Source organism: Mesoplodon bidens, assembly GCF_964165515.1.
Source record: "Mesoplodon bidens genome assembly, contig: HAP1_SCAFFOLD_1694, whole genome shotgun sequence".
NCBI classification, from domain to species: Eukaryota; Metazoa; Chordata; class Mammalia; order Artiodactyla; family Ziphiidae; genus Mesoplodon; species Mesoplodon bidens.
In genome coordinates this window covers 6,467-17,933 of record NW_027672677.1, presented here as the reverse complement: position 1 = coordinate 17,933, position 11,467 = coordinate 6,467, and the positions used below count along the sequence as shown (strand labels likewise).

The 11,467-nt window shown below is 52.4% G+C and overlaps 1 protein-coding gene across 1 annotated transcript; it reads left to right on the top strand.

Moving 5' to 3' along the window:
* Positions 1 to 652: 652 nt before the first annotated feature.
* On the top strand, positions 653 to 7,856 carry LOC308609842 (pregnancy-associated glycoprotein 2-like; the record flags this gene model as incomplete). Its single annotated transcript, XM_081259134.1, has 8 exons — positions 653 to 778; positions 1,731 to 1,876; positions 1,921 to 2,062; positions 3,249 to 3,442; positions 4,360 to 4,476; positions 5,935 to 6,076; positions 6,164 to 6,262; positions 7,728 to 7,856. Coding segments are annotated over 8 exons (1,095 nt in total), but the record flags the coding sequence as incomplete, so codon positions are not given.
* Positions 7,857 to 11,467: the final 3,611 nt, after the last annotated feature.

Genomic DNA, 11,467 nt, shown 5'->3' with positions numbered 1-11,467 from the left:
CCTTGCTTCTCTAGCTTCTTAATTTCCCTAATTTACTCCCCATCTCCTGGCTTCCTCTCTCACCCTTCTCTTCTGCTTGAACCCTGGAGAAAGATCTGGGAGGCTACTTCGAGGCTGATTTACCTCAAACAAGCAGTGTGACCACAGCCAAGTCACAAATCCCTGCATTTCAAATTCCTCCCTCTAAAAAGAGGATAATGATCCCCCTTCGGACTCCTTCCCAGAACTTCTTAGAAAAAGATACAATGGGATGACAATAGCAATGGGAATGGCTGCCACTGTTGACACTTCTTACATATCAGGTACATTATATACATCATCTCACTTAATACCCAAAGCATTCTATATGGCGATGGGGGTTATTATATTCCACGTTTTTACCTACCCATGGGGAAACTGACTGCAAATTGTCATATGGCTTACCCAAGATTACACAACACAACCTGTATTCAAAGCTAGGTATTTGCCATCTTCTTTGCATAGCGTCCTGATAATGAGAGGACACTCATAAAAAATGCTTGGAATATACACGGTGCCATTACAATGCAAGGTATGATAGTCATACTATAACACAGACAGCTGATTGCCGCCCCTTCTTTGTTTCCTTTTCCCCATGCTCGGTGAAAGAATCCCTCTAACAAAGGTGAAGACCATGCGAGAAACCCTCAGGGAAAAGAGCTTGCTGACAAACTTCCTGAAGAGGAACAATGACGACAGGTCCCAGAATGTCGCTCATGACTCGAAATTGTCTCTTCATCCCCTGAGGAACTACCTGGACGTGAGTGTGTTGGGCAGATGGCACTCTACAGCGCCCCCGATGCTCTGGCCTGGCACTGGGGTTCATCTGGAGGCGCCAGGCGGTGTGGTGGGGCTAGGGCTCCTGCAGGAAGCAGAAACACTGGGGAATAGGGACCCCATTCCCAGAGAAGAGGGCACTCTCATCCTCAACTCTTGGTCGGTGGTAACTGGGCTCAGCAATGACCAGGTGGCAGGTAAACATCCATTTCTTGCCAAAGATATGTCATTAGTTTGAGGGAGATTGTTCCTCCTGACCTAAGTGAGCCCCTGAGTTACAGATGAAAGGTGAGCCATGTCTGATCAAAAGATAAAGCCAACTGCAAATCAAGATTGAAACCCCAGGCAGACAAAGTTCAGCCTCCGCAGATCCAAGAAGGACACCAGTAAAAAATTACTGTGCCCCTGTGGTCTGTGACGCCATAAAAATCTAACACTATGGTTATTATTGATTTTACAAAAAGGTCTCGCCTCTTCGTCAAGAATGCATACAACAGCCTGAGTGATAGGCAAAGAGTAAATACACGTCACATAAAAGGGCCAGCAGCGTGGTGGTGATAGGACATGGTCTGAGTTTAGAGGAGGTGGCCTGGGGTGACCTAGGAGGGCCAGCTGGAGAAAGAAACAGGCTGGGCCTTAAAGGGGAGACTGGAGAGTTTCTCAAATGAACGCGCAGGGACTCGCCTCGAGGTCCAGTGCTTAAGACTCTGCGCTTCCACTGCAGGAGGACCGGGTTCGATCCCTGGTCAGGGAACTAAGAGCCCGCATGGAGGAAAAAAAAGAAAAAAATCAAATGAAGGCACGGGTCTGAGCAGAGGCTGTGAGGTGGGGCGGTTGGAAAGTGATCTCAGGAGACACGGGAAGCAGCACTCCGGGAATCGAGGGCGGCCAGGGCAGCCAGGTCTGACCACACCACCCCTCCCCGGCCCCTGTAGCTAGCCTATGTCGGCAACATCACCATTGGAACGCCCCCTCAGGAGTTCAGGGTCGTCTTTGACACCGGCTCAGCTGACTTGTGGGTGCCCTCCACCTACTGCGACAGTGTCCCCTGCTGTGAGTACCTGCCCCCCCCACCCATCTTGTACTCCCCCTCCCACCCCCTTCTCCGTCCTTGGCACCTGACAGACACACATCTCTTGTGTCCGCAGATAAACACAAGGTCTTCAACCCTCACGCGTCCACCACCTTCCGGCTCTCGGGCCTGCCCGTCGACCTCACCTACGGCTCCGGGAGGATGGTTGGATTTCTTGGCTACGACACTGTTCGGGTAACTGCAAACCAGAAGCTGAGTCAGGCCTGGCCCTGGAGCAACCGCAGCTTACAAAGCAGACGCAGGGCCACCTGGGAGGGCCCGTCTTTCCCAAAGTCCCCTAGTGGCTGGCCGCCCACCCCACAGTGTTGTGTCCCTGGGGAGACAGTGTCCCTGCTGACACACAAACTCCCAGAATGGCTGACCCAGAGAGTGGCTTGGGGTGTGGATTTGCAGCTGCTTTGCCCATGAGCAGCTCAAGGTTCATTTTGCTGGGTGCAGGGAGAGAGGAGAAAGAATCACCCACCCTTATATCCTCAGGCTGTGCCAGGTACTTTCATGGTAACAACTCGTTTACTCCTGCAGCAACCCCACATAGCAAGTACTATGATTAGCTCCATTATACAGATGAGGGAACTGAGGTGCAGAAAGCCAGGGCCTTGCCAAGTTCATGCATCAGGTAAACAGTGGAGCTGGGCTGGCCAGTCAGGATTCACGCAGGTGTGCGGTATTTGGGGAGAGGATAAAACTGCTCTTGGGCCGTTGCGGGGAACTGAGGGCTTTGGGGATCCAGACAGTGAAAGCAGGGGGCCACAGATGTGGGAGGGGCCTGATAAATGGGAGCCCCCTAGAGGGGGCCTTTGAGAGTCTAGTAAAAACTATAGCCTGCATCCCCCAAAGGGCCTGAGTATTCTCTCTCTCTCTCACACACGCAGACGCACATCCCCAAAACCATGTTTCCCAAGCAGAATTTTCATAAGCACCCTGGCAGCGAAATTGTAAAATGGGCTTCTGTCTTCCTGGGCGGATGCAAAATCCACAATGCACTGCAATGGATTCAGTCCATTTCGGTCATCAGGTCATAGTGATGCCAAAGAGAAGACCATCCTGCTGTCTATTCATTTTGTCCTCAAGTGGGAACCATTTGGTCCTGTTGAGTCCCTGTTTTTCCACCTGCACAGAAAGCATGTGGCCAATTTGACTCACTTCACATGGTGTTTGCAGGATGGGCAGGTGTTGGTTAAAAGCCACAGCCCCGCACAAATGGAACCCAAATTCCACTCTCAGCTTGGTCTAAATATCTGAGGTCATCCCAGGGCACAGCCTGGCCTCAGTTCTCTGTGGTGCTCATGGCATCTCCATCCCAGCCCAGTCCCAGCCCCACTCCCAAACCTTTATGTGGGAACATTCTCCTCTCCTACAGATCGGGAAACTTGTCGATGTGGTCCAGCCGTTTGCCCTGAGCAAGTCGCAGTTTGGGCTGGAGCATGCACCCTTCGATGGCATCCTGGGCTTGGGCTACCGCAGCCTCGCCATCCAAGGGACCGTCCCCGTCTTCGACAACCTGAAGAGACGAGGCCTCATTTCTCAGCCTGTCTTTGCCTTCTACTTGAGCACGTAAGTCTGAACTGGACAAGCCCTCTAAGTCAGCTGTAAGATGCTTTCAGTTGCATGAAAAGTTGTAGCCACCCGATCCAGAAGTTTCCTGAGAGACAGTCTAGCCCGGGATAACTATGGCCCCAGGGCCACATCTGGCCCTGCCACTGGTTTTTGTAAATAAAGTTTTATGGGAACACAACCATGCTTATGGCTCAGGGGCAGCAGATTGGTCCAGGGGCTGTGAAGGAAGAGGGAGAGCGGTGGAAGGTGTCAGGATACAGGTTGGAGGAAAAGGTAACAAGATGTGCTGATGGATTTGATATGGGAGGAAGGAGAGGGATGGCGGGAATGTGTCCTCCTCACTAACATTTTACCAGGAGCCCAGAAGCAGCTACACAATTCGCAGGCGCCACTGCGAAATGAAAGCGTGGGACCTCTTGTTCAAAAAGTATTAGGAATTTCAAGACAGGGATAGCAGGGGGGCAGGGCCCTGCTGAGTGTGAGGCCCCATGGATGGCACAGGTCACACATGCTGGTGAAGCCAACCCTGGGTGAACCTGAACCCACGCCCTTGGAGCCCTCGGGCCTCGGCTTTTCTGAACAATGACAGGCTAGGCGAGGGGGCAGCCAGACCCCTCCGGCACGGTGTCCTCTGAGGGTATCTCTGAGAACTCTGGCTGCTGGAGGGGACCAGGCCCTCTTCAGAAGGGGGGGTGGTCGGGGCCCCGCCAGGCTGCCCAGCTTCGAACCCCTTCTGTGCCACTCATTAGTCGGTGCCCGACCTCGGACAGGTCCTCAATCCCTCCGGGCCTCAATTTCCGTCTCTGTAAAATGGGGACCCTAATAGTGCCTCGGATGGGTGGACAAGCACAGCCCTGAGACAGTGCCTGCCGTTATACTCCTACGACGAGCCCTGCCTCTTCCTTCTCTCCTAGCCGCAAGGAGAATGGCAGCACGGTGATGTTAGGCGGGGTGGACCACAGGTACTACAAAGGAAAGCTCCAGTGGATTCCAGTGTCCCAACCTCACTACTGGCAGATAACCATGAACCGGTAAGCTTCTCCCTCTGAGGGCCACCCCAAGTGATGCTCCCACACATGCACACGGACACATGCAGACACACAAATAAATGCACAGACACAGTCACACACACAGACATCTGCTCCACCCCCAAAGTCACACGTATAAACACACACACAGGCACACAGATACATACACAAACACACAGATACACATACACGCACACAGACACACAGATACACACACCACGCGTGGGTTCATAATCACCCCAGGCCCCTGGCCAGGGCTCTGACCACGGTCCTGAACAGGGTTCAGAGAGACGTGTGCAGCCCAAGAGGGCTGCACCCACCACGCTGTGAGGCAGGGAGCACGGTTTGAAGACCCTAAAGTGCAGTAAAAAGAGGATCAGGGAGGATTTCACCAGCCTGAACAGGGTTGTGATAAGTTGACCAACTGTCTAGGGAGTTCTCACTACACAAAACTACCAGTTTCAAAACAGGGAAAGTCCTGGACAAACCAGGAAAACTGGTTTCCTTAGGGAGAAACTCCCGGGCAGTGGAGAGAGATTGGCCGCATTCTTGAGACACTCCCCCCACCCATAGCCATCCCCCATCCCGGGCACACAGTGGGGCAGGGGCTGTGACAGAGAGAATCAGGAAGCCGGGATCCAGGAGTGACCTGAGAACAAGGGGCAATAATCGACGGGATTCTGAGTGATACGCTCAGACAAAAGCTTACGTGTCCTTTGGAGGCTCCCTGGGCTAGCTCAGGCATCGCCTGGCCAGGGCTCTCAGTGTCTGAGCTGTGTGAGTGGGCCATGCTGGGAGACAACCTCTCCCAGGGCAGCCTGTGTCTCCGACACCCCTGCTCTCAGCATCTGCTGCCCCGGAGAACCTGCGTCTTCACTGTGTGGGTTGACCCATTATCGGTCACACAGCACATACAGGGCTCTGGCTGTTCCTCATCCGTTTTTTCAATCATCCATTCATTCAACAAACATACACTGTGCATCCGCTGTGTGCTAGGCACTTGAGAGAGACACTGAGGCTACAACTTGCCCTTACATCTAGTAAGGCAGACGTACATGAAACGAGTCACACACATAATAATGAATTTCCACTTCGGTACGTGCTAGAAATGAGGAAGAGTCTACAGAGAGTGACCAAGACAGGAGCCTGATCTAGTCTCGGGGGGGAAGACTTCCCTGAAAAAGTGACAAGTGAGCTGGAACCTGGAAGATGAGGAGAAATTAGCTAGACAAAGGGGATGGGGGTCTTCTAGGAAGGGCGACCAGCACATGCCAAGGCCCTGAGGCACCAAAGAGCCTGATGCATTCAGGAACTGAAAGGAAGTCAGCGAAGGTTAGGTGACCAGAGCAAAGGAAAACAGAGTCAGGGCATGAGCTGAAGGGAGACACTCAGGGAGGGGGGAAGTCGAACGGGAAGACTTCACAGTGATCCTGGTGTCCACTTTGTCCCACTGTCTCTCAGCATCACCATGAACGGTGTGGTTCTTGGTTGTCTCCACGGCTGCCAGGCCATTCTGGATACCGGGACCTCATTGGTGCTTGGCCCAAGTAAACTGGTCACCGCCCTCCAGACGCTCATCAACGCCAAGCCTATCGGTCACGAGGTGAAGGGTCATGCCACAGGGTCACCCCGGGGCTCTCCACACACCAGGGGTCCCCTGGACCGACCCCTCTCCCTCTTTCCCTCACAGTTCACGGTTCCATGTAGCTCTGTGTCACGCCTGCCTACCATGATCTTCACCATCAACGGCAAGGACTACCCAGTGCCCCCTCAAGCCTACATCAGAAAGGTGAATGGCCAACCCTGGTGGAATTGCAAGAACCCTTGGGCTCCTGCTTGCAGGAGGGGGCCCTCTGCAGGCCAAGCCACACCATTGCAGATGCCACGGAGCCCCTGTGGCTGGGCCAGTGCCTCCCACAAAAGCAACCAGTTGAGAGTAAGGGGTGGTCTGGGACTTCCATCATCCTGAAATAATGGGACACCACCCAGTGCCGGCCTGGTGCGTGGCACGAGGAGAAGGGAGCACGAAGGGCCTCTGCCCTCAAAGAGCTTCAGTCCAACCAGAGCCCTCAGATGGATGGACACGGAAAGTCAGCTCTAGCAACCCCTGCAGTAGGCCAAGGGACAAGTGGGGCGGGTGGGCACAGTCTCAGTGTGTTGTCCCACCACAATGGTTACCGGTCTCCCTCCCACACCTCGAAAGTGTCCTGGTTTGGATGACAAGTTACATGGTTACCCTAGTCCTCGCCTGCAACTTCCCCTTGCTAAGCCCCAGTTCCCACTCTGTGAGTTGGGGTACCAGACCCCTCTGTGGGGAGGCTGCATGGTCACGTGAATTAAGGGTGCACAGTGACTGCATGGCCCTTGCACAGGGTTGAGGCTTAATGTCAGCTCCCTATGGGAGTTCAGAGGAGGCTGCTGGGCTCAAAGAAGGCTTTGAGGAAGAGAGGGAATTTCAGTCATGCTAGACCCCCAGCCTCATGGAGGCACGAGGAGGCCTGCGTGGGTCGAGGCAAATCTACACTGGACCCCATGCAAATGGCACCCCCGGGGGCTGAGCCAAGGGGTGCCGGGCACAGATCAGAGTGATGAGGGCTATACACAAGGGGAGCACCAAGGTAAGTCACCCAACCCGGCCTGGAGTGGCCAGCGAGGGTGAGCGCGGGGCCAGGAAGGCTTCCTAGAGGGGCTGAGCACAGTCTCTAAGAACGGGTCGTGGGGAAGAGGGAGAAGCAAAGGCATTCCCTGCAGAGAAAACAGCGAGCCTGGGTCACAAGGAAAGAAACAGCACAGTAGGAGGGGAATTACAGGCCATTCTTGCTCTCTTTTTCAAAATTTTATTCAAGTATAGTTGATATACAATGTTAATTTCTGCTGTACAGCAAACTGACTCAGTTATACATGTGTTTGTATTCTTTTTCTTATTCTTTTCCACTACAGTTTATCACGGGCTCTTGAATAGAGCTCCCTGTGCTCTACAGTAGGGCCTTGTTTACCCATCCTCTCTATAGTACTTTGCATCTGCTAACCCCAAACTCCCAGACCTCCCCTCCCCCAGCCCCTCTCCCTCATGGCAACCACATGTCTTGGCCGTTCTTGGTCTTGGATGGGCACACCACTTCCGCAGCTGCTGAGAGAGCCTCTTGGTTCTTACCAAAGGAGGGAAATAAAACCGAGAAGCTGCCGGCTCTGGATGCCGAGAGGGTGGCAGGTAAGGGCTCAGGCTCACTGGTGTGCATTTCCGTCTCCCCCAGAGCCTTCGGGGCTTCTGCCTCAGCAGCTTTGCAGGGGGCACAGAGAACCTGAGCCGGTCGGAGACCTGGATCCTGGGCGACGTCTTCCTGAGGCTGTATTTCTCGGCTTACGATCGGGGAAAAAACAGGGTTGGCCTGGCTCCCGCAGTGTAAAGGCTGGGGCGGCTTCAGCAATCCGTCAGGCCCCCTCCAAACACACACTCACTCACACGCAGGGCACTCCCACCCAGGGATGGCGGTGGACTGTGTTTGGTGCTCTGCGAAGCCCCACTCTCAGCAAAGAATAAAAGTTTCCATTCTCAACGGTGCTAATACAAATGGGTGCCTCTCTTTGGGTCGGGGAGGTGCATCATAATCAGGCAGGATCTAGAACCTGGTCTGAACCACAAGTGAGAGGAGCCCAACTCCAGCTGGCTTCAAGGAAAGGGGAGACTTACTGGAAGGACACTGGGGATCCGGGACACGGGAACCACAGCAGATGCAAAGATCTCAGTGACTGGACCCAAGAAATCAGAATCCATCAGCTCCCTCTTTCTCTCCCTCACTCTTTCCCGTCTCTCATCTTTGTTTCTCTTAGTCTGACAACTATCCTCCCTCACACTTCTGCACATATATCCCTAACGCGTGTAATCCCTAAGGAAAGAAGCTCAGAGAAACCTCAGGATACCAAGGAGGGCTCTGATTGGTCCACCTCAGATCATATGTCCAGCCCTGGACCAACCATCCTGGCGGGGGGCTTGGGGGTACTATGATTGGCTTTACTTGATCACGTGGCCCTGCCCAACGTGATTGTCAGTCTCCTCCAGCACCACGTGACTGCAGCTGGGGCGAGGCAGCCCCCAAGGAAGTGGCGGGGTTGGGGGGGTGTTCTAGACAGTGGAAGAGTTTGTGATGGCTTCACCAACTCCGCCCCCTCCTCTTTCAGAAGGATGGTAGCAGGTAATAAAACTAGATTCTACCCTTCCCATCTCACAGGACCTTTAGCAGTGGGCTTCTGCTCCAGGGGGGTTCTGGGTGAGCCCCTTCAAGCTGAGGTGGTTCCCCTTTGTCCCCCCACCCCAGTCACCAGCTCTCTGCCACCCACACCTGCCGTGTCCTTTCCAGTCCCACTTCCCAAGTGACGGGCCGTGTGGATCCCTGAGCCATGCCCACCCCTCCAGGGCCCAGCATGCTCCTTCCCTTGGCCTCCAAGGCTGCTGGGGAGGATGCCACGCATGTAAAGGGGCCCCAGGGTGCACTAAGCCTTCAGCCTTTCTGAGCTTCCTCCAGGGGCAGAGCTACAAACCACTGGTTCGAGCTGCCATGGAAGCAGAGGCCCAGGCTGGGGACAGCAGGGCTCAGAGGTGGAGGGAGACCCACATCAGAGAAGGAGCAGGAAAGAATAAGGTGGAAAACACACCCGACGCAATGCACAGTATGGGCCTTTACTCGGGCAAGACAAATCAGCGAAAGGGACGACTCCCTTCTTTCCTCATCTTTTCATTCAGGACAAATTTACTGAGCACCTACTATGTGCCAGGTGCTGTGGTGGACCCCAGGGATAGGGGGCTGGGTTAGCAACCCACCACCGATTCATGGAGACAGATAAAGAGACAACCCCCAATGGGGAGGGCCAGATGGAGAAAACAACACAGGTGTGGGTAGGGGGCCAGAGGAGTGAGGGGCTCCCTCTTCAGGGACCAGGGAAAGGCTGCAGTAGGGCGAGAGGAGGGCATTAACTTCAGTCTTGTCACCCCACCCTGAAACACACCCCTAAGCCTTGCAGTTACCTTCTCTGTGCAGATCTGCCGTATGTCCACGGTTACGTGTGCCTGGTCCCTCTGGGATGGCACTGGATTATGATCGGCTTGAGGGGGGTGAAGGAGGACTGGTTGCAGAGCTGATAAAGGGGGAAAAGGTGAGAGCAGAAATGGCTTTTTTTTTTTAAAACAGTAAATATCATGCACTGGGCTTAATGGAGACTCAAGTGAACAGTTTGTCAAACTCATTTTCCAAGTGGTCTTCATGGAACCATAAGCAATGTCTCTACTGGGGAGAAACTACCAATAAGAGTAAGAATAATAGCTCTGGTTAATTACGTATGCCATTTCACTGTCTCCCCATGAGCCCCTGTGGGGCATGACCCTCATTGTACAGATGAAGGAAGTCTCCTCCAATCTTCTGGCTCTAGTACTGGTTACAGGCACATAGTCGGCCCTCAATAAATACATGTTGAATAAATGAATGGATGAATTAGTAGATGCTTCCACTAGAACGCACTGCTGCATCCATGTCGGGAGACATATGGTGTCAGCATGGCTTATTGCCATAATATGAAGCAGAAAAAGTAAGGCTTTGCTTCCCTAGATGAGCCTAAGGCCAGGGCTGAAGCTGTGTCAGTTAATGAGCCCACTGTTCCTGAGGCTCTATATTTGTAGCCTGTGCTACCAACATGAGGGTAAATTCTGATCTTCATCAACTTTTAAATTTTATTTATATATTTTTTGTCTGCGCTGCATAGCATGTGGGACCTTAATTCCCCAACCAGGGTCAAACCCATGTCCCCTGCATTCGAAGTGTGGAATCTTTAACCACTGGACCTCCAGGTAAGTCCCAAAGTCTGATCTTCAAAGCAACAATCTTCCCCCACCTTCCACTTTTATCCTTTACCCAATGCAGACCAAAGAGATTTATAGCCACCGGTGAGAGAAAAGTTAGAAAAAACAGGGAAAGATAGATCTTAAACACTTCTTGAAAGAGTGTAAATTGGTACAATCTTTTTGGAATGACTTGTTCTTAAAAGATTTATAGTCTCTATCCCAGTAATTTTGCTTCTAAGGTTTATGCTAAAGCGATGATCAGAAGCACCCGCAAACATAAATAAGCAGGATGTAGTCCTCAGAGTCTCCTACAAAAAGGAAAATCTGGGACGTCCCAGGCCTATTAAACATAAAGTGTCGGGCTTCCCTGGTGGCGCAGTGGTTGAGAGTCCGCCTGCCAATGCAGGGGATGCAGGTTCGTGCCCCGGTCTGGGAGGATCCCACATGCCGCGGAGCGGCTGGACCTGTTGAGCCATGGCCGCTGAGCCTGCACTTCCGGAGCCTGTGCTCCGCAACGGGAGAGACCACAATAGTGAGAGGCCCACGTACTGAAAAATAAATAAATAAATAAAAAATAAAGTGTCCACAGCATAGACAGGCCATCATGCCACCAACCGCCTTAAAATTGTGTTTCAGCAGAATATTTAATGTTATGAGAAATCATTCCAATATGACATTGAGAGAAAAGAACAGAATACAAAACAGCATGATCCCAGGTTTGCTAAGCACACGGAAGACAGTGCAGAGTACTCGCCAGGCATGTACATCCTGGAGCTTTTCTGCCTGGGTTCAAATCCCACCTCTGACCCCTACCAGTCATGTGACCTTGATAAGCTCATCTCTGGACATCAGTTTCCTATTCCGTAAATTTGGGGTTAAGATAGCTCCTCCCTCACTAATCATCAAGAAAATGCAAATCAAATGACAATGAGATACCATCTCCCATCTATTAGGATGATCATTATCAAAAAACAAAAGATAACAAGTGTTGAGGAGGACGTGGAACCCTGTACACTGTTGGCGTGGATGTAAAATGGTGTAGCCGCTGGAAAACAGAATGGAGGTTCCTCAAAAACTTAAAAAGAGAATTACTATTTGATCCAGCAATCCCACTTCTGGGTATGTATGGCAAAAACTTAATATCATGATCTCAAAGGGATA